The sequence below is a fragment of the Astatotilapia calliptera genome, chromosome 10, assembly GCF_964374335.1.
Source record: "Astatotilapia calliptera chromosome 10, fAstCal68.1, whole genome shotgun sequence".
Lineage (NCBI taxonomy): Eukaryota > Metazoa > Chordata > Actinopteri > Cichliformes > Cichlidae > Astatotilapia > Astatotilapia calliptera.
In genome coordinates, this window is record NC_137431.1 from 9671060 (window position 1) to 9694754 (window position 23695).

The 23695-nt window shown below is 40.7% G+C and overlaps 1 protein-coding gene across 2 annotated transcripts in view; it reads left to right on the forward strand.

Annotated features, from left to right (window-relative positions):
- Positions 1 to 23695, forward strand: part of LOC113030167 (seizure protein 6 homolog) — a 101882-nt gene that overhangs the window by 52707 nt on the left and 25480 nt on the right. For both annotated transcript variants that reach the window (XM_026181339.2, XM_026181338.2), the window contains exon 4: positions 15290 to 15482. In XM_026181339.2, coding sequence (XP_026037124.1) covers positions 15290 to 15482 — 193 coding nt within the window. The remainder of the gene's footprint in view (positions 1 to 15289; positions 15483 to 23695) is intronic.

Genomic DNA, 23695 nt, shown 5'->3' on the forward strand with positions numbered 1-23695 from the left:
ACTGAAAATCACAAGAACCAAGGTTCAGAATGGGATACCAATAGAATCATGTAAAAAGGAAATCCCAGTTTTTAACATATACACACAGAGATCAAAATGTCATAAATCTTAAAAAACAAACAAACAAACCAAAACACACTAAACTTTTTTAAATAGTGAAACCAGCTGTCAGTGTATGGAGACAGTGAACCAAAATACTAACTCTGCAGTCTGACAAAACAATTAGCCTAAAAAGGCTATAAAGCTCATGGGAACTGGGAGGAAATGCATAATTGTTTGTGGGTTTGTCAGAGCGACCCAAAAAACATGTTCCATTGTTAATCTAAAAATACTGATTATAGCCATTTCAACCTGAACTGTGCTTTCTGATGCTTTATAAAATGCTTATTAAACCAGTAAAGAGCAGTGACATATTTTGGTTTAGTTTAAGCAGTAACAGTAATTTCTGGTCTTGTGTGGGTTGATAGAGATAGAAATGCAATGAATTACTGGGTTGAGTGGGTGGATGGGGACACAAGTGATGGGGTCTGTCTCAGGTTGAATGTTTGCCTGGTAAGTCTTTTCACAAAAGGTTATAAAAATTAACTGTCAGTGTATGCGCTCCCTGGCATTTGCAATTCTTCAAACGCCTCATTTACCATTGGAGACTTTATAAAATGTGTGAGCTTTGTCTTGCTGCCTCTGGGGGGCGAAGATAAGTCTTGACAGAGTATATGTTTGAGAGTGTGCCTTTTTTTTCTGAAAGCTTCCTCTGGGTAACTTAAGTAAATCTTGAAGCACTTATAAGCACATGCACACTCACCCGCACATGTGCATGCATACCCACGTAGGCATTTGATGTATCAGCTTTTTGCTTTCACAGCTTCTCCAGTGCTTTTGGCAGAAGATTTCTTGAACTGAAGGGCTATAAAGCGAAAATATATAGACATTTTATATTCACACATCAGTTGGGCTTGATAAAGAAATAAGATGAAGCCATGCATTTCAAACCACCATGCAAGCAGACGGGGGCCACTTTTCCCCTCCCTCCTGCAGACAAGCTGATAGTGATCTGATGGCAAACTTACAGACAATTGCTTGGCACGACTGAAGAGATTGAGGAAACAAGGCCCCTGTTCCTTGGGAATGCATGAAGTGACTGAAGGTGGAGAGATAGAGATTGAAATCAAGCATGTGTCATGCCATGCCTTTTCATCAGCACTGTGTGAAGCTCTTCTTCAGGGAGCCTATCCAAGATTTGGAAGGTTATAAAAGGAAAAAAAGATTATCACAGAGTAGCAATGTGGCGTAGCAATGTCCTCATACAACCATATGCAAGGAGAACAACCTTAAACCATAAAATATAACCTTAAATTGGAACTATTTTGTTTTTTCACTTGTGAGTAATTTGTGCAAGCAAGCAGAAAAACTTGAATGTATTTATTCCTACTTAATAGTAATTTAAAATTAAATATGAATATTTAACATTAATATTAATTTGTTACATTCTTTTGCACTACTCCATAACATGTGACCAGTAACCAGATTACACTTTTCACTATTAAATTCAGCTAATACATTACACAAAGGTTCTTCAATTATCTGCATGTTGGAAGGATAGAGGAGAAAAACATCAAACAAACATGCTTTTTGTCTACCTGTGCTCTTACACTACAGTCATCTAATTTCAGCTCATCTGTGGAAGAGGAAAATAGTGGCGTGGTCATTACATTTATCTTTATTAACCAAAAAGACGAGAGACAAGTGTATTATACTGCTAACTAACTAAATAACTGCTAAATAGACCCTGTGCACGAGAAAATGCTAACTTCCTGGTTTGAGACCGGATGTGGGGTTGTATATTTCCGGTAGCTTTACTTTGCGGTCAATCGCTACTGCGGATCAGGTAGCGAAACTCGAAAACGGAAAGATCGCGTTAAGTTACAAAGAGGAGAAGGTGGGAACACTCACCACTGTTGTGTCATAAAAAATCTAATGATTAGTTTTGACGTTTAAAGAGTTTAGATCGATCAGTTGTTTACATCACTCAACACAAGCAGAACTGCATTACAGAATCAGAAGACACATCGTCCACATTCAGAAGCACATCTCTGTATAGTGACAGTTATTATGATTTAAACAGGAAAATGTTCAGCATTCAAACTATAGGTGAAGAATAGTCAAACCAGATGTTTCCCCCGTTATGTCGATATCAGCTAGTCAAGTACACACCTACACAGCATGTTAACAAACCGTGAAAAAAAAGCCACACAAAAAATGAATGATTGCTGGTAAGGGTTTCTATACATTAGTATTTACGAAGGGTATGTTGTGACTTACCTTCAAAATTACAGTGGTCCCTCGCTATAACACGGTTCACCTTTCAACCCCGATGTTTCGCAGATTTTTAGTGCAAGTTTGCATGTTTTATTTTATGTCACATTGTGTCCTGCGTCCTGATCGCTGCAGACGATCTCCTCCGTGACGTCTCTCCTGTACAGTACAGAATCGCTGCATCGATCGCTAGCAGTGTGACTCTTATTTTTAGAACATAACACCTGTGATAAACGAGGGGCAGCTGTTTACAGATACTGAGAAATATAACATTTGAATCCCTTTTCTCTTTTGCTGTGAGGCGGGGGGGTAACATCGACAAGTCGATGAACAGCATTTACAGATATATTGGGTAAATGCCCAAGACATCTATAGAAATGTAAATCGCTGCTTGATTCATTCATTTGCTTAACTTGTTTTGGACCGTAAACAGGGCGCGAATAGGACACCGGAAACAATGCTCCCCACAAGAGTTTCCGCACCGGAAGTAGCATATGCTAACGTGCACATAGTCTATAGCATGCTAACACAAAGCTAGCCTAGAAGTCAGAGCGGCACTAAAGCTCAGCGCATCCCAACCCCAGTCTAACAGCCTGACGCTGAACTTTATCAGGTAACAAAGGCAGTGATGAACACAGTAGTGTTCCTCAATGTTTGGTCTCCTTTGCTTCTGTCCCAACTGTTGAGAGGGCCCAGTTGTTTTTAGGGTATTAGGAAGTGAGCACAAAGGATGGGAATTCACTCTTGTTGTTTCTTTTTTTAAATCTGTGGGTAAATAGATGGTAAATACCTTTTTCCCCCTCTTTTTTTTCTGTCTTTTTTCTCTTTTCCACATGTATAATTGTTAATGTACGTAATGACTTTAAATGTATATGATTCCCTTTGTTTTTGTGGTTTGTTCTGTTTTGTTTTTGTGTTTGTGCTGATAATGAATAAAAACTGTTGAATCATGTGGGAAAAAAAGGCAGTGATGAGCAATCAAGTTACAGCCTCCCTTTCTACCTGTTCATGTTTCTAAAATAGGATCATCATGATGATACTTTAAAGTCTCTTTGAGCTTTGCTTTATGGTGTCAGCTTTGTGTTCGCGTACAACTACTAAAAAAAGATCCACATTAGGATAGTGATTTGTGTTGGTGTGTGGAACTGTACCATAAGGTTTGTGTTGTTAACTGGTAATTGTGAGACATTGCATTTCAGGTCATTTTACAGAGTAACAAGAAAGTAATGTAACAAGTAAGTCACAAATTACTTTTCTCTGGTGAGTATTAAACCTGCTGAAGGTATAAATAACACGTTACAGTCCGGCTTCCCAAAACAGTTCCCAATCCTAGTTGGAACACAAATACAGCCTTTCTTTAAGTGGTTAAGCCAAAGCTGAAGTGCTGAACCCTCAGCTGAATGCAAAGCAGAGTTGAAGCCCAAAAAGTACTGGTAGAAATGGAGGCTAAAATGGTACAAGCCTGACTTGAAGATCAGGCTCTGGCTACTGGGCTGGTATCAGTATACATTGAGCTTTAACATCACTCTGGCTGCTTTTCTAGCTTTGTGTTAGCATGCTGTCTGTGGAGATACAAAAAGCTGATGTTGTGTTGGTAGTATACTTCAGTTGTTTCTTTCCTGATTGCAGTTTGCACTTTAGCACTCGGCTCTCGTCCTTTTGTGCAATAAAGGTAAAAGATCTAAAATTCCTCAGAAATTTTCTGTGGACTACTGTGGACCATTAGACCATTTCCCACCTCACTTATTATTGTATGATATTTACGTAACAATATTAAAATGCATTGAGATGACTGTTGTTGTGATTTGGGGTTATATAAATAAAACTGAAGTGAAACTGCTCAAGATAAAGTTACTTCATCTAATCACTCTCCTCTTCAAATCCTACATTCTTATTTTTGACACAAGATTAACCATTTATAATAATAAACTGGAAAAACACTTGGAAATCAAAGGGTTTCACAAAAGCCACCATTTGGCCCAACATTAAAAACAGGAGTATAATCAAATAAAATGCCTATTAAGATTTTCAAGCACTTTCACGTTCTGTAACAGCAGGTGTCTTCTTTGTAGGCAGCCCTTTGTGTGGAGGTTTTTGGGAGATTTTTCACTAAGATATCATTGTAAATCAACAGTTGCTTGTTTAAGTGGAAAGGTATAAAGTTGGTCTCTACTAAAGTTTAAAATCCTTCCTTTTTTTTTTTTTAGTAATTTTGAGATAAACAGACAAAAACATACCCATGTTGGCAGGGATGAATTAGATTAAATTACCAGTTGTTGTAAAAAAAAACAATTGATTGCTTTCACTTGTCTGATGAGCCTATTTGCAATAATTACATATTGATCTGTGAAGGGATCACACCTTCCCTTCAATTTCTCCAGTTAGGTTATGGATTTGTTGGTTTGCTAGAAACATACAAAATAACTCCAACCTGGGTTAAAAGCTCTTAGTGCCCACTTTTCAAGCTGTGTACTGATACAATTTACATTACCAACCATTAACACAGATTGAATGCACCGCACTTTGTACCAGAGGAGCTGTAGTAGAGACATTATCATGAAGGGGCCTCTATTCTGGAAGGTAGCCATCAGTACAGAAGGCAGGGGAGGAAAATTAGATGAAGGAAATAATCTGAAGGGCAAATATGGAGACTGTGATAAATATTTATATGTTGCTGTTATGTACCTATGGCTCAGAGAAAAAATATAAATCTAAACAGCATTCAGAAACTCCCGCTGAATTCTACCTGCATTGAAAAAAAAAATCCCACAGAAATTGGTGGGGAATAAATAAGCAGAATCAAACCTTTTCTGTATTTAGTCAATATTCCTTTCAGCAGTCTGGCTTCTTGTGAGAGAGGGAGGATGAAAAATGCATCACGAGAGTTTACTGCCCCCAGCCTGACTGTTCAACCCCTCTGCCACGGCTAACAGAATGCATTGCCCCATCTGGTGATTCTGAACATATAATGATTTTTTTCCTGCAAAATAACTGCAAATATTAAGAAGCTGCTCTAACATGCCTTTTAGCACTAACCTAAACTATTAGTCACTACCCCCGCCCAAAACCCCCCCAAAACAAAACAAAAAATAAACAAAAAAGACCAAAAACCAAAAAACCAAACCTAAAAGTAGTTTTGAAAAGGGCAGGCTACTTTGACATTAGGTGCAGGTTTTAATTGTTATCTCCTGGCCTTGTATTCAATAGTTAAATACAGAAAATATGTACAGGATGATAGCCTGTGCAAATTATGAGCTGGATATGAGATGTAAAATACTGATTTCCATCTGACACTCACTCCTATTTTATGAGGTTAGCTGTGATGAATTCCTTTAAAGCCACAACACTAGGGACTAGGGAGAAGTTTTTTTATGGGTTTAATTCCAACCTCGGCTCTGAAACTGATTGTAGATTCAAATTGTGAAAATAGGAAGAATTAGAATCAAACTTAATTTAATATTGAATAAAGATAAAGACTCATGGGCTTACAGATGCCATTAGACAGTCCTATGGAGTACAAATGCTACCAAATCAACAGGAAGGAACATGTTTGTCCCTTTTCCCACTGTTTAAATACACATGGAGGTGATTTTTTTTCAGCTGTGAATTAGTGATATCTAAAGCAGATCTTATCTCTATATCAATCTCCCCTTGTACTCCACTGACACTTTTGCAATAAGGTTTTAGGGGAGGACAGATGGAGGTTTTCCAGAACTGGACTGTGGCATTAAAGTGCTTAGAATCTGTTATGGTGCTTTTTTTTATTTATTTGATCAAATAAATCCAGTGGGTTAGCTAGATATCAATGCTTTCCAGGCCATCTGTCCTGCTCTGATTTCTCTGTTTCCTCTGCTTGCTGAACTACCTGCCTGGGTCTCAAGCAGAAACCATTTGAGGCGATGCACTGGTTGTCTCAGTTCTGTTTCATACCCGATTCTACATTCTGGCTCAAAGCAGTTGTAATGTGTGAGTACCATTGGTTAATGCATTACTAGAATTATAAACCAATTGCAAATCTCTCCAACTGTGTTGAAGTCTGATTATATTAGTGTTCCCATTTACTGACAAGCTTATACTACTATAATTCACGGTAATGTTCAGGAGTTACTATGCAGTCAGTACTCTATATTTTTTTTAGTCTTTCACCATCAACTTTTATTTACTTTACCCAGTTATTTTTCCACCTTGCTCTCATCTATTTTTTTTCCAATTCCTTCTCTCTTCTGGTTTGTCTAATCCACTTCATAGTATTTGAGCAAAGGGGAGTAAATTAATAGAATATGGCAACCAATTAGCATGACTCCAGTTGATTTGATGTTCCATTCATTTTCTTCCGCTAATCATGACTGATCATGGGGGCAGCAGCCTAACCAGAAGAGGCCCAGACCTCCCTCTCCCTGGCCAACTCCTCCAGCTTGTCCAGGGGAACACCCAAGTATTCTCAGGCCAGCCAAGAGATATAATCTCTCCAATGTGTCCTGGGTCTATCTCCTCCGGGTCAGAAATACCTCACACAGGAGGCGCCCAGGATGCATCCTTGTAAGATGCCCAAACCACCTCAGCTGGCTCCTTTTTTGATGTGGAGGAACAGCGGCTCTCCTCTGAGCTCCTAAATGATGGCCAAACTCCTATACCTATCTGTAAGGGACACCAGCCACCCTTCGGAGAAAGCTTATTTCTGCCGCTTGTATCCACGATCTCGTTCTTTTGGTCACTACCCAGAGCTCATGACAATAGGTGAGGGTAGGGACTTAGATCAACCGGTAAATTGAAAGCTTTGCTTTTATGCTTTTTAGCTCTCTCTTCACCACAACGTACTGGTACAGCGTTTGCATCAATGCAACTGAATCTGTCCATTCACCTCTGGCTCCTTTCTCCCTAACTCATGTACAAGAACCTGAGATACTTAAAAAAAAAAAAAAAAACCCACATCTTACAGTAAAAGAAAAGAAAACTTGCCCTTTGCTTGTTTCCTTAATTAAACCTTATGAATATCAAAGGCTTTCAGTCTTAGTGGAGAAATTTAAAACTTCCAAGTTTTTATTTTTAATCCTGAGAGGAGTAAATATTGCTTCAGACACTTCCAAAGTAAAACAACAACAGCAACCCCCCCCCCAAAAAAAAAACAAAACAAAAAACAAAACAAAAAACAACAAGACAAAAAATAACAAACCTAATTAGCTCAGGGCTGTATATGCTAATGAATGACACTGAAGGTAGGGTCGCCAAGGATGACCATCAATGAAATGCCCCTTTAAGGATTAAGATGTTACAGAGCATGCCAAGAGTTTATAGCTAAAACTGACTTGAGGGTTAATGATTGGTATTTGATGCTGCTTCTGTGACCATGCTCCTCTGACTCCAATCAATAGTCATGTTAATAAGCGGCACAAATACTTGACACACAGGCCCCTCTCAGTGCTGGTTGAATTGCTGTATTGATCCTTGCACTCCGATTTTAATTCTAGCATTTCTTACAAAAGAAGCAAACTGCACAAGGCATTGACCCTGGCTGAGGGTGGCTGATGAGGGAGGGAATTAAATTTGTTTTGTTGGCGTTCAGTGACCGCTGGTGCTCGTTTCAGATGGAAGTGCCACAACAAAGATGGAAAGATTTTCAACAAAAGCGAGTCTCGGCACTTTTGTAAAAACAAAAGTTCCACTCGTAAAATTCTTTGAAGAACGTAATCACGCGGTGTTTTAACAAGGTAATGTTTAGGCCATTCTTTGGATCGGGTCCCAGGCAGCACAAACGACAAAGGACACCGCAGATGTGTCACAGGGAAACGAGTCTGACTGAGGAATGGAAGCCAGCGGAGGCTTGCTGCCTTTAATCAACTTGAGATGAGGCAAAAGGAAACCTTCATCAGCCTTTGCTGTGGGTGAGTAAGTCAGGTCATAAAGAAGGCCAGTTTGATCTTGATGAGCTTTTCAGGGCTTTGGCGAGATGAGTTTTCATGGCGCCTTGCAATCCTGAGAGGAATGCTTTCAGGTGACACTAATTGCTCCTCCACCCAGCTAGCTGTCATAAAGGAAGAAGAAGAAGTCTGTCTGGCAGAAGGTGAAGTCGTCTCCCCCCCCACACAACTCTTTTAGTGCCATGATGAGAGTGGGAGGGTAGAGATGCATGCTTGAAAATATGAAGAGTAATCAGTAATGCATGAATTTAAATCTATGCAAAAAATGCAGTGTAGCAAATAAACCGAGGTGTCAAGGCCTGAGAGAAAATGAAGCTGATTTATCAAAAAGAAAGAATCTCATCTAATGAAATGGCTTCTAATGTCTGAGTAACTGAGCAAATAGAACAAAAAACAAAACCCCAGCATCCACTGTTTAACTTATCACTAAGGTGGTTGCATTTGGTAAACTCAAGAGCCAGCTCAAATTAAACACAAGGGACAATGAGTGAGTTATTGTATGCAGCTTCTGGCTCCTGCACATTCTCATTAACATTCAGCATTTGCTTATTGGTAAGAATCCATTGTTTTAGACAGCAGGGCAAACAGGACATGGCCTTGACTGTTTTATGTAGAGGTGAATGTTCAATTAAGATAACGTTTTTATATAATGAGCACTACAACTCCTTTTTTTTTTTTTTTTTTTTTTTTTGCTTGCACAAATCTATCCAGAGATACACGAAAACTGCCAACTGGATGAGCCAAAAATTATTCAAATGGCAGTGGTTGTGATGGTGGTTGTGGTGGGGGAGGCACAAGCAAGGAAGCAAGGTAGACACATTTCTGGTATGTTCCAGTTTATAAGCCAGGGGATTTTATCATAGTAATTATGATACTGCAGCTGGTGAGTCCAGTGGCTGTTGATTTATTGCCCCCAGCGGCAGGGTCATTTAATTTCCATGTATAGCGGTATCATTTTGATTACATACAGCTCATTTCTGCATAAGCAATAGCTCCTGTGAGTCAGTGTAAATGTTCATTACTTTTTGCCACCAGATGTTTTCAACAATAAAATATCAGTGAGAGCAAGCCTCTGTGGACAGTTAACTCATTTTGCAGATAAATGAATAAATTAGTGAACAATGCCCATATCTCACGTGTATGAAGTCAGATTGGTTTGATATAGTGTCTATTTTAGGACACCAGGAGAAACATTTGGGTTTTGTCCAAACTGCATTTGTACTTTACATTTTTAAACATAAATATCAAAGTTTGAAATAACTCCTGGCTTTATAATATGGATTATTTAGTTTATATTTAGTATTAGATTAACTGTACAGTATGACGCAATCACTGCATGAACTCTGTGTTTGGCTGTTTTCTGTTCAAATGTGATAACACCCCTACACACTGTTGACGCACACAATAGTACAGTTCAAAGAAAGCTCCTTGTCCTACAGGGCTACACAGCAAGATCAAGGTGTTCAGTCCTACAAATATCATTGTCTTTTTGAATGTTATAATGGACATTTTCTTTCATAGTTAGTATTCCAAGTGCAATTCTAGGCCTCACAATTGTACTGTAGCCTTGCAGGATAGTGTGTTCATTACAGTGGTTTGATTGAAAGGACACAGGGTAGAGGAGAGGGGTGACCTTCTCTTCTCTAGTCCTCTCATTTTGATTTGTCTCTGGAAAAATATTGGACCAAGGGTTGGGAGAAAGATAATGCTACTAGAGAAAGTGCACCTTATCCCAAGGTCAGTGTTGCATTTCTTTTATTGCCCTGAGCTTATTTCATGAAAAAAAGAAAGAAAAAAAGAAAAAGAAAGATATTCTGTCCTCTCTCAACATAATTCTGAAAATGGAACACCATACTGTATAGATGGCATCCTGTGATAATGATGTGGTTGGTGCAGAAGTGTGCTTGGTCAGCCAAATCCCTGGCCACACAAATGTGTCTGCTGAGGCAGGGATTCCAGCTAGGACTTACCATAATACTGCTCTCATTACAGTCCAGAGGAACACGCATGTGTGTGTGCTCTTCCACACACACACATACAAGTGTATGTGTGTGTGTGGTGTATGTGTGTGTGAGTGTGAGTGAGACAGTGAGTCCCTGTGGGCATTTGGCTGTAGCACTGGAGAAGATAAGGTAGTCTGATGTCTCCTGACATGGTCAATGATTCATAATTGAGGCAGGACAGCTGTTGCTGGGTGCACTGACAGGTCCCAGGGTGGATGACAGATGATAGGGCCCTCTGGGGCTGAGCTATCTATCAGTCCAAATGTTCTCTGTCCACTATCTGCTCACCTATCCTTCATAAGCCTCCCTGATATATGTAAACCAAGTAGTCACAGATCCGCAATCTTGTTCTGCTCACTGAATATGATAAGTTGTTGCAGTATCAAAGACTACTGTCGATACCGTATCCAAGGTGGACATCAAATAATTAAGAATCCAATTTACAATCAAATTATCTTCTGTGTTTCAGTGAATTCAAATGCTGTTTTTAAACAAAGCCACAAAAAGCTCTTAAGTGAATATTAAAAATGACAAAAATAAAAAATTTTAATATTTAATGTTCTGCACCATAGACAAAGCAACATTTATAAATCAGAGCTTTTCTAGCAGGTCCACCACAAGCCCATGATAGTGAGAGTAAGTATGCTACGAAAGTGTTTGTTTCATTGTGCTCTGGAAGCCACTATATGGATGTCTCCTCTGTTAAGACACTTTTATTGTGAGTTGCAATAAAGGTGTCACAGCAAGTGTTAATCTTTTTTTAAGGCATCAACATCAAACGTCTGAAAGCCAGGACAAAACACATTGGTGACAAAAAAATGATGCACTAAAGTAAACCAGTGGGATTATGTAATGTTTTACACTGTACAGTATATACTAGAGGGTTTTTTTTCTCATTTCAGAAGGAAATTATTGTATTTATAGCACAGAAAGACTTCTTATCTCACAGAGTGAACTTTACATTTTGCATGTGCTTTTACCTGGAACAACTGTGCATCTGGGAATCGCCACTATCTGATTAGTAACTACAAATTAATTATAGTTTCCTCAATAACTGTAACTGCACAATTAAATGTACATAATAACACAATGCAGTTAAGATGACATCATTCACATCTGTTTTCTACGGCTCTCATTTGCTAAATTTGACAGGCTAAATTGCAATTCCACATTGACTACGTTTCAGTCTCATTCTTTGAATATATCAGTGTGACTGTTAAAATCAAGGAGAATTACTGTGCTCTCCTGTGAGCCTGTAGGGAGAATTATTAGGTTATAAAACAGTCAAATAACCTAAATAATCTGATTTCCAAAAACACTGTGCCCACAGCCTTGTCATTCTCATTACCCTTGAGGAATTGAGAATCTGATTCTAAAGTCACGTTTCATTCTTTTATTACTCACTGTGACACTCCTATTTAAGGCACATGCAACTATGCAACTCCAAAAAAAAAAGCATCTTGGCATCTTTGACCTGATGACTGACTGCTTGTTGTGCACCTTGTATCCCAGAAAACCTTCAGAGATTGGGTTTAAATCTGGCATTGATTAAAAAAAATCAAATCAAAGTGGCTGATCTCATGGATAATTCCGGAAGAAGTCACCTCTAAGCTCAGGCTTGCAGCGTCCATCAGCCTCTCTGCAGTCATTGTCAGCACCTCCTCGACTGAGTGACAGTTTGTCTACGTGACCAAATTCATTTTGCTACCATCGTGTGACTAGTACTCATCTTGCCCACTGTCTCAGCTTTTCCAAGCTGCTGCACTAACAATCCTGCAACATAGCCTAGGGCAACCTTTTTTTTGCCTCGTGACATACCTGAAACCTAAGCCCACTACCTGTGACAGCATTCAGTTTCACATACTGTGCCGACCTCTTGAGTTTTATACATGGCTCGGAAAATGGGAAGATATTTCAGAAGACATTTATTTAAACATATGCAAACATAAATGAAAGTATATGAGGCAAAAGTTTAGAGTTACAGCAACAGTTCACAAAGTTTTACCAAGCTTAAGTTTGTGAACATCTCTTGTGTTGTTCTTCTTCTTGTGTTCTTGGCAGAACTTAGTCTTTTCTCATAGTTTTTCATAGTTTCTTGACAGCCACCTTTCCAGTAAGACTATTTCTAATGATGCTTTGACGAACAGTAGACTGATAAACCAAAGAACTAGTGTCAGATCATTGCTTAATTGTTTGTTGCTTAAAGATGTGACTTTCAGATACAGTTCATGCGCTCCCAATAGTTTTTCAGCCTGACACTCCTTTTATCCTCCACTTGTACAGTTTCCTTCGAATTTTTAAGGATACACTGGACACCAATGCCATATCTTTTGGCAATCACCTTGTTGGTGCAAAAATACAATGACACAAACTGTGTCATCTTTATTTTTTGTAGATTCAACTAAAGACATGTGTTACGGTTCGGCGTTGGCAGTGTATTGTTTTAGGCGTTTTGTTTTGGCGTGACTGTTATGTGTTTCCTGTTTTACTTTGAAAGTCTGTGTTATCTTAGTGTTCAGTTTACGTTTCCTTGTCTCGTCAGGTCTAATTTGCCCCAGCTGTGTTTCCCTCCTGTGGTCCATTCCCTAATTGCTCCTTCTATGTATTTAAGCCCTGTGTTTCTGTATGTCATTGTCGCGATCTTCCCCCCCCCCCCGTTGTAAATAGTTTGGCGCCTTGTGTTTGGTGATGTAAATAAATGTTGTATCTTGCTTTAAATCTCGTTTTGGGATTATTTTTGTGGAAGCCCGTATTAGTTTTTTCTCGTGTGTTTTTGCCTTATTTTTATTTTCCTGCGTTGCACCCCGGTTGCCTAGGCCGGGGTGTAACACATGGAAAAAAATATATATGTTTTTGCGACATGCTACTAATAACAAAGATCCAAAAGATATAACCTGTGAGTGTCGCTTTGCTAGGTTGTCTATTATGTGTAGACACAAAACAGGTTCATCTACTGATTTTAGGTGCCTCCTTCATGCTTGAATAATTCATAGTTCAGTATTAAATGGCTTAACAATCAAACAAACAAACTGTCACGGTTTGCGGGGCAAGCCGTGTGGATTTGTAGTAAGGACCCAAAAGGCGGCAGCTCTGGTGCAGGTGAGTGTTTATTTACAGCAGTGGGTACAAACAGCAACGGGGTGTGAACATGAAACCGAAACCGAAACCTAAACTGGGTAAACTAACAACACAAACCAGGAATGACGGTGCAGGGAGGTCCGGGGAAATACATACAGGGAGACCGAGGGGAAACAACACAGACGAACCAGCGATTACTAAGACAGAAAATACAACTTAAATACACTCAGAACACAGGGAGATTACACACAGGTGGGAGACACAGCTGGGAGTGATTAACATGACGAGACCAGGGAGGCAAACTGAAAACACTCACATAAGACGCAGACCTTCACAATAAAACAGGAACACACGGGGGGAACAGGGTAAACACCAATTAGAGAACAGAACCAAAATCGCGAAGAGAAAACACAAAACGCTGGGTCAAAAGGACCCAGGATCATGACACAAACAAACAAACACATTTCCTCTGAAAATGGTTGGGTGCAAAGACTTGACTGAATATGAAGGAAAAAGCAGCCAATGTTCGAAGAATAACTTTAAAAGATCTTTAGAAAGCCTGAAGAACTATTGTTCAAGACCACTTCAAAAACAAGAAAGACACGAGGAGTGGTTTAATTTTACAGATTACTGTATAGAATTACTTAAGATTATTTAGCTGCTTGGCCACCAACATCCTGTTGCGCTTCAGTTTTCTATGGCAGCGGTTTTCAGAGCAATGTCTCAGCGTACTCTACAACCTAAAGAAAACAGCAATTAGCTTTAGAACATAGTGAACCATTTATCAGACATTCACAGAGAGACTGGTCGAGACCAAAAATAGTGCTGAAAGGCAAGATTAGACTTGCATTTTCCAAGTGGTCAGAAAAAGAAACCCGGCTATAACTGATGTGCACAACATGATAAACAACAAATAGAAGACGCAGGAATTTATACAAGGGCAAACTGAGAACTAATAATGGGAGTGGAAACAGCTCTGGAACAAGAACAGGGGATGACAATCAACGCAACGAGATAGGCGAGAAAGTAAAACTAAATACAACACGAGAGAAAGCAAAAGGCAACAACTCTTATCTGGAAAACCAAGAGCTGACTAAAAATAAAAAGCCAATTTAAAAAAGTAGAAAAAAGTCAAATGATGATAGAAGAATATATATATACAGGACACAGGGGAGGGGAAGAAAATAACAAGCAAGGAACCAAATAATTACTAGGACTCTAAGGTAAGCTAGCAAGAACCAAACTTCAGCATGAATAATGCAAAACTCAAAGAACCATAAACTATGCAAAACTCAAACCCTGGCATCAAGACCCAGGGACCATGACAGACTAAACAATATGTGTGTCAGATGAGAAGAACAATGAATTATAAAATCCCATCAACCTACAATGACATAATCAGAATGTTCTAGCAAAACCCAGTGATGAATGTACCATCTTTTATTATCATATAGAATGATGATTAGGATCTGTTGTTGGATTTTTATTTTCCTTTTTGACTTCTGCCAATAATTAAATAAATGATGCTCCAAATGTCTTTACACAGACCGTTTTACTACATACAGTAGTCCTGATTCCTTTGCCAAATTTAGCTGCAGATTCTGAACCCAAGACATAAGGCGTTGCTAACAGACTATTCTGCAGGCAGGCAGAAAACATAGAAGAAGAGGAATTGTGCAACAAACCATTAGTGGAATGACTCAGATAGATTCTACTATTAGTCAAAAATATGTTTTCATCCCAGCTGCAGGTTATCAAAGAAATGAAAGCAAACATGTTTTCTGAGGGGGAATATTAAGGGTGAATACATATGCTCAAACTAGTACTGAAAATAATATGTATGCAATGTAACATTTGATAATGTGTTGGTCTAATAAGAGCCTTTGCAGTTCTGTTGGAAAATTGTTTTTTTTGTTTTGTGAAATTGCACCAGTGAGAGCTGTTGTTTAATCTTATTGCATGGGTGTGTTTTTTTAGGTGCTAAATGTGAGCGTGTTGGAAGGAGAGCAGGTGACCGTGGAGGATACAGGAGGTCAAGAACCCTTCATCCTTGCCAATGAGTCGGTCTTGATGACTGGCTTAGTGCTACGCAGCTGGAGCAACCAGATCTCTATCAGTCTCCGTAGTGAGAAACGCCGCAATTCAGCATATCTCCTACTCCATTACCAAGGTGAGCAGAAGCTATACATTACTAGCTTTGGTGCCACATCATTCAAACACGTTACATTAAACATGACAACAGCTTATTGTTAAGCAGCAGCTTTCTATCAGGTAATGCTTATCCTCAAGCAAAGATGGTGCAGAGCTGGTGAGAGGCTGCAAAATGGTTGACTAATTGCATTTAAAATTGCTCTATTTCAAAACACTATCTGTTGACCTTCAGCTGGGCAATGATGTGTATGTGCCTTTTCCATTTAAATTTTTTCATTTGCCATTTCACGGATCACATTTGTAAAGAATCATTAAGTGTAATAAAGTAGTATCTGGTGTGTCAGCCGCAAATCCTGTCAGTAGAAATAGTTACTGTGTTGTTGGTGAATATAATGGCCTATAATTTCCAACCTCTCCCTCGCTTATTTTGTGTGTGACATTGATCTTCTATGTCTGTAACAATGTCTGTTTATCTTAGCAATCACACAAAGTGGCCGCCAATTACATGCCCCATCGATTTGAGCTGACGGTGGTCGCTGGTGGACAATTCATTCTACCACATTACTGTGGTACTTTCATCAGCTAGAAAATGAAAGGGGCCATCAGAACTGTGCGGCTGATGTGAGATAAATCAGCCCATCGCTGTTGGATGTTTGAATATCACTGTGAGGTCAGGCCGAATGATGACAGTGAAGGGTCACCACAGAACATACAGGGTGATGTATAGCTGGGAACACATGGTGATAAACAGTTGAAATATATATGAGTATTATTTTATATCAGTTGGTACACTTTTCACCTTTACCTGTCCCATTTGGATTTTGCATTGTTTAAACACCTCAAACTCAATTGAAGTAATGCAATGCAAATGCAAAAGTACAAAAAATAACATTGAATACATAATGTACTCTATAATATACAGGACATCCTTAAGTGAATAGCATACCTCCACCTTGGCATTGAAATTATGCATGCTGTATTTGCTGTAAAAAACAAACAATTAATTTCTATATTATCCTATATTGCACCAAAATAAGTCAACATTTTGCTGTGCTTCTCAGTTTTAACATTAGCAGGGCATTTTTTCCCAAAATTCCTGCCCACTATGAAAACAATTTAACATAATAGGCTTCCGTGTTATACTTCTTTGCCAACAATGTGTCAAAAAAATGATCACACATGCAGCCTTGTCCGTCTAAAAACCTGTTTGGTTTGAAAGTTGATGGAACAAATTCAGCTACATTAATGAGAAAAATAGCAGGAGCAGATTTCATGAAGATTAGACATATCGGAGTCACGGAAGATATTTCAATTTGTGTTCTTCTGCTTTGCAAGCGGGGTATCTTCTTGTCCTTTACAATGGACTGTGAGAAATGTAATTGGACAAGCGTGGAGAAGCAGATAGAACTGTGGAGAGACGCATCTCAGCTCGTCTGTAATTAATATTTGCTACAGCACGAGCTTGTGATGGCAGACTGATGTATCTGTCTATAACAAGAGCAGTTTGACACTTGGAAAATAACTTAAAGTGTTTTTTACTGTTTATGTTAAGAGAACATAAAGTGTGGGAATGAAGAGGGGCTTACCACTCTCCTCATATGTTCTTATCAGCGTCTTTTTCTCAATACCCCCACATATGTTTGTGATCTTATCTAGAATTGAAAGTATAGTTAATAATATCATCTTAAGAGAATGTATGTCTCGATTGTTCAAATATTCTCCTTAAAAACTGATTTTGTTAAAAAAGGAAAAATCCGAAAAAATACTTACAGTTAGGGATTTTTCTTTTACTTTTTCTAATGCACAGATTAGCCATTACATGAAACCCGGTGACAGATGAAGTGAATATGATCTGATGTGATTGAGCAATCTGAATGAGCATCAACGACATGCTGTGGATCAAGCCCAAATCCATGGAGATTCCGGCCCACAAACCCACAGAACGCAAAAGAGCTTCTGCCAGTGCTGTGTGCCAGACTCTGCATGATGCCGGCGTAGGTTTCATTGCCATGCTGCAGTGAGTTAGAGCTGCTTTGGAGGCACAACAGGGAACGCTATATGACGTTAGAGGTTTTAATGCTGGGGCTGATTAGTGTACAGTTTTGGTATTAATAATAAAGGAGTTGGGTCAATTAAAAAAAAAAATGCACACAACGAAATAAGCACCCACCAATTCAGGCATCTATTCTCTGTAGGATTAAACTGAAAACAATTTAATTTCTCAGTAAGGCATTGCTGTTTAATATAAAATAACAATGTGAAAAATTTATGATCTTGCTCTTTCAATGAGAAGAATCGGTTTAAATTGAAGTTTTAAAAATGAAATTGCATACTACAGTGCAAGTAAGGATTATGACTTATTTTATCCCAAACCCATCCCTGCTTTCTGAAAACTTACTGCTGATGAGTAAAAGTAAAGCCCACCTTTCGGCTATTTTATATCTATAACATACATAAAGAATTTTGTCTGAATTAAATATAATACCGATGTAATGTCTGTAATATTAAATGTAATACTGTCAAAGCCTTATTTGATTCCAAAATGTTTGATTGAAATTATTTACAACCTCTTAGCATTGAGATGATGATATAATAATTGTATGGTGAGCTAGGAGTTTTTAGCTGTATGAAGTAATCCATGCTGCTGATGGCAGCGGTGTTTCACAGTAATTATTCATTGTTTTTAACTTAAAACCTGCAACGACAAGAGATGTGGTCAGAGGACCCCTGCCGCTGGTAGCAATCCAGCACATGCCACCTGTTCTAAGTAGCATTGATAAGATTCTTGTCTCTAGTTCAAAGTTATTGCTTTTTAATAGCCTTTATTGAGTAAATGGCCATTTCGATTGAGGCTTTAACCAAACCACATAAATATCAATAGGCTATATCACTGCGGAACTATCGTCTGGCTTTGTACAAGTGAGGCACTTTACCAGAGACAACACTATTGATGTTTCTATAAAAGGTAATGCTTTGATGCACAGCCAGGTCATGTGGCTTAGATATATATTGACAGCCACACTCTCCCACATGTCGCCTACAAGCCGAGCGACTGATGTTATATCTGTATATTAAACCAATAACTGACTATAAAGATGACTAATCATTGCCATGGAATCTTCGCTTCTTGCACATTTTACTCTAAATGTCAGTGTAACACACAATGGATAATATTTTCCAAATATCGTGCCATTATATATAATAACAATCTACACTACATTCATTATCTGTGTTGTGTTTTCTGTCACCTCATTTCATTATCTGCTGCCATTTTTGATCCTATTCCAGCTCTCCACCTGAAGGGATTCAGGCAACGCATACAGGAGTGTAAGCGTTTATTAGAGCTAAATTGAAATGCATTTTATTTGTTTGGCCAAATACACTGTGGGTAACTGACTATTACTAGCTTCCTCAGCTCATCTATTGTGCCCTAGTCAACAACATTTGTCCATCATTGGTTGAAGAGCAGCATTCTCAATTTGAAGTACTCAGGCAGATGAAAAATGTGCATACAGCTGAATGAGGCTCATTAATGGAAGGAATGTGTGAGTGCATGCAGGTGTCGCATCAGGCGTTCTTTTGGGAAATGTTTACTTTCTTTAAATGTTTTCGAAGGTTGATCTTAAGTAAATGTCGATAGAGGACGGCAGAACGGGGAACTCATTATTGGATCCCAAATACACATTTAGAGTTCCACATTTGAAATTCAAGTTTGTTTTTTGTTTTTTGTGCCAACATGTAGGTGTGAAAGGGCAGGAAGCAAAATAAAAAGCATACTTTATATTCAATAAAGACAGTACAAATCCACAGCTTGTGCACAGAGAAAGAGAATAAAAGAGAGAGTGAGTGAGGAAAGAATGGCAAGAATGTTTTTTTGTAATACTGACAAAAATAAAAATAAAATAAAAGACAAATAAAAAAAAAAAAAGACAATTAGCATGTGCCCATGTTCCTTATGGTTATATATTGTACGGTTTTTACTAAGTTAACTACCTTTAATTTAGTAAACTCCCACCGTAAGGGTGTGTTTTAACTGATGAAACTGTGTCGTACTCAGGCTCGGACATCTGATTGCTGCCTTTTATAAGTTTATTCCACAACCATAAACTAACACCAGTACAGTAACCGTGCCTTTACAGATGCCAGGTAATCAACTGAAAGACACAAAATAAAACAACCATACAACATTAACAAAGCAACACTATTAATGACAGTACAGTTTAGTAATAGTCATATTTATAGCTTTAACACGTTACTTGGTTAACACAGAAACTCACCAGCTCGGCTTCATCAGTCATAACAGCGATATCAATGAAAAGAAGATCCGGCAGGTAGGATCTATGAGCGGCCGTTAACACATACCATCCCAGACTTAGATAAATCACTCCGTCTTAAATAAATTTGTCATTTAAAGCAAATATGAGTCTGGCTGATAATAAATCACAACAAACAAATTGGCATGTTAGTAATATGGGAAAAAACCACACACCTCCCACTTGGGCTACGTGCCAGACTAAGTAGGCCACAATAACCAGTAGCAATAAACACTAATATAGAAAACAAAAAGTCTTATAACAGTGCTTTAAACAGGTTGGGCCTGGTCCCCACACCCAAGAGTCCCCAATCTGCAAGTATCTCCTGGGTACTCAGGGGGATGAACCACGTTCCTCTTGCTCCTCTACTGGCAGTAACACCACCAACCTCCTTACGTCCCTGTGGAGAATGGTGGAATGACATGGTTCCCTGTCCTTCCTTGCCTGAGACCAGTTGATGGGACGACTACAACAAATCCTTACTTTGACATCTCGAACAACACCTAGGTGATCCGGATCTGCCTCCTCCACGCGGCCCAGCTTGAAACGACCCCTAAGTGCGTTCTGATCTGCCACCCAGACAAGGTCCCCAACAGAAACATTTCTCGCCGGGGCATGCCATTTTTGCCGAACAAACAGGTGCGGCCCGGCCAACTGACTCCAGCGTCTCCAAAACTTGTCCACTTCCACCTGGACTGCACGTAGACGACTGAATGGGTAGGCAGGGAACTCAAAACCCATGTTGTCGCCCCTGGGCCCTGCCCGACCCAACAACAAAGAGTTTGGTGTCAACACATCTACAATTTCTTCCTGAATTTGAGCTCTGGCCCCGATAGGCCTCTCATTGGTGAGGTTGGCCGCCAAATAGAGGAGGGTTTGGAATTCCAGAGCAGTCAAGTTTCCCTCCTCACCAACGTTACTCAACGCCCTTTTCAACACGCGAACAGCTGCCTCTGCTGCTCCATTCCGGTGTGGGGAGTCCGCTGGACTAAACTCCCACATCCAGTCAGACCCAACTACGGCTGCCTTTCTTTGGATCTCGTCTTTGTCGATACCCGCAAGGAAATCATAGAGCTCCTTCAGCGCAGGTTTAGCTCCCACGAAATTGGTCCCCTGGTCAGACCAGAGTTTCTTGGGGTGACCCCTCAGGGCAGTAAACCGCTGGTATGCCTTCAGGAAGCCCTCAGTTGACAGATCTTCAACTATGTCTGCATGAACTGCTCTTGAGGCCATACAGCTAAAAACCACGCCCCAAACTTTCTTCTTCATTCGTCGTCTTACTGAGTCTCTGACAAAATATGGACCAAACAAGTCCAAAGTAGTGTACTCAAAAGGGGCTGCTGGCGTAGTACGTACGGGAGGAAGATCACTCATCACCTGAGTGCATAGCTTGGCCCTGCACTTTCTGCAACTTACGCACGAATCAATCACCTTCCGTACGATCCTGGGACCTTGAACTACCCAGCCCCTCTTCCTCATCCGAAGAAGGGTGGCAGAAACACCTTCGTGGTTGACACGATGGGCGTCCTCAGCGAGGAGAGAGCTTAACCGACACTTGTAGGGGATCAAAGGGACCCCGGACCTCTCCTCCTCAACGGATTGAATCCGACCATAGCACATCAAGAGCCCCGTTGTTTTATCCTTGCGCACAACCAGGCGGTTGAGCGTCGTCGTAGGGAAAGTCACACCTGCTTGGGCGGCGAGGCATAAGTCCTGAAACGCCTCTACTCGCTCCTGAGCCGTGGGCACTGCCTCCCACTTTAATCCTACAGCAGTCCGACCCCTGCCAGATAACCAAAAGCGCAAGGCTCTGTGGACATAAGCTATGACCCCACAGAGCTTGGCTAGAGAATTGAACCGTGAAAGATCTACTTGATTTATCAAGGCTGAACCCCAGCACTCCTTGATCCTGCAGACATTAGAAGCAACAGAAGGAGACCCCTTAGTCTCAAAAGACGTAACCTTGTTGCTGAATGGTAAAAGCTCTGGACTTACTCGGCCGCCGACCACGGCTTTGATGCTATCAAAACCATCTGGAGTAGTCTGCGCCCTTTCCTGCGACCTTGTTAAGATAGCAGAAAAAGCCTTTCTTTGGAGTCGACTGACGACTTCTCTAGTCCCAGAGGCCACCTCTGCAGCTGACTTTATGGGCCATTCCTCTACTGGCTTGGTTAGGAACATGGGACCGGTCTGCCATGAAGAGCCCTCACCAAGCTGCTCAGGGGAACATCCTCTTGTGACCAGGTCAGCCACGTTGAACTGGCCAGGAAGCCACCACCAGTCGGTCACAGGCCCAGTCTTCTGTATCTCTCCCACTCGATTGGCAAAGAAGGTCTGGAACCCGTAACTCTCCCGTTGGATGGCACCTAACACAGTCTGACTGTCCAGAAAATGGTACCAACGATCTATTTCCAACCGACTGTACTTCAGAAAGTAACCTCTCAGGCGAGTGGCAAAAACAGCTCCACAAATCTCTGCCTTGACAGCATCTCCCTTTTGTTCAATTGGAGTCAATTTGGCCTTGGACTCCACGAGCCGGGTCTTAACCCCTCCAGATGTTTCCCAGCGCAGGTAGAGGACCGCTCCGTATGAGTCACAACTTCCATCAGAGAACGTGATCCCCCAGGGTTTACCCACCCAGCCGGATGGTGTAATACTCCTGGGAAAGGTGATGGTACTCAGCCGCGCGTACTCCTCAAAGAGCTTGATCGCTCTCCCACGTAGTTCACTAGACAGCGGCTTATCCCACGTATCCTTAGTCAGTATCCCGGCCTCCTGAAAGGCTCTTCTGACAAGAATAACACCTTTCTGCTTCAGGGGCGTCGCCAGACCAAGGGGGTCATAGAGCCCTGCTACCTGACTTAGAAGCATACGGCGGGTGAGGGGATTTGGCGTCTTCTCCCCTATGTTCTCCTCAGTGAGGTCTACTTGAGTACGCATCTTTTTCTTTCTTGCGGAGAAGTTAATAGCCACCATGAGGAAGAGCTTGTCTTCTTCCACGAGATAACCCACACCCAAGGCCTTGTTGTCCTCGGTCCGCAGCTGGTTGGGCAACATGATGGTTTCTGGTTCGGCAGGAACAGCACCTTGCCTCCCACTAAAGCCAGACCGCACCCAAGGCTTGAGGTAAAACCCACCATGCTTGAGAATGGTTTCAACCCCCTCAAGGATCTCGCTCAGTCTCTCAAGGTCGTTGTGGGACACAAGGATGTCATCCACGTAAGTATCCTCTTCAATGACACGTCTTTCTTCCACCCTGTTGACAAACTGTGGCAGAAGGGCAGTCTCTCGCATGGCAACCTGAGCGATACAACCTACAGGCTTGTCACCCATGTTCACACGCACCACAGCATAATCCTTGATGTCCTCCTCCAGGGAATGCCTCCACAAGAAGCGGTGAACATGCACCTCTTGATCCTCCAGCCATACAGAGTTATACATTTTGGAGACATCCCCTATTGCCGCATGCTCTCCCTCCCGGAAATGGAGCAGCACTGCCCTAATGGGATTCAGGACATCTGGGCCTTTCATCAAGATGCTGTTCAAACTAACACCTCTGTACACCTGGCTGCTGTCCCAAACGAGCCTCACCGGCGTGGTGTTGGAGTGTGGGTTGGGCGCCATCAGATGGTTTATCCACCACACCGCTCCTTTCCACTCGTCCAACACCGTCTGGGAAAGCTGGATAGCGGCCCCCCTAGCCAGCATGTCGCACACCTGCTTAGCATAAGCTGCCTTCCATAGCGGATCTTTCTCGAGGCGCTTTTCTGACTTCAGGAAAGTCGCCTCCACAGCTTTGCGGTTGTTAGGCAGGGTCGCAGGGTCCTCTTTCCAGGGATATTTAGCATCCCAATGGGGTTTGTCACTATGATTGTCACTCAGCTTGAAGGTTAGACCTCCTCTGATGATCTCCAACTCT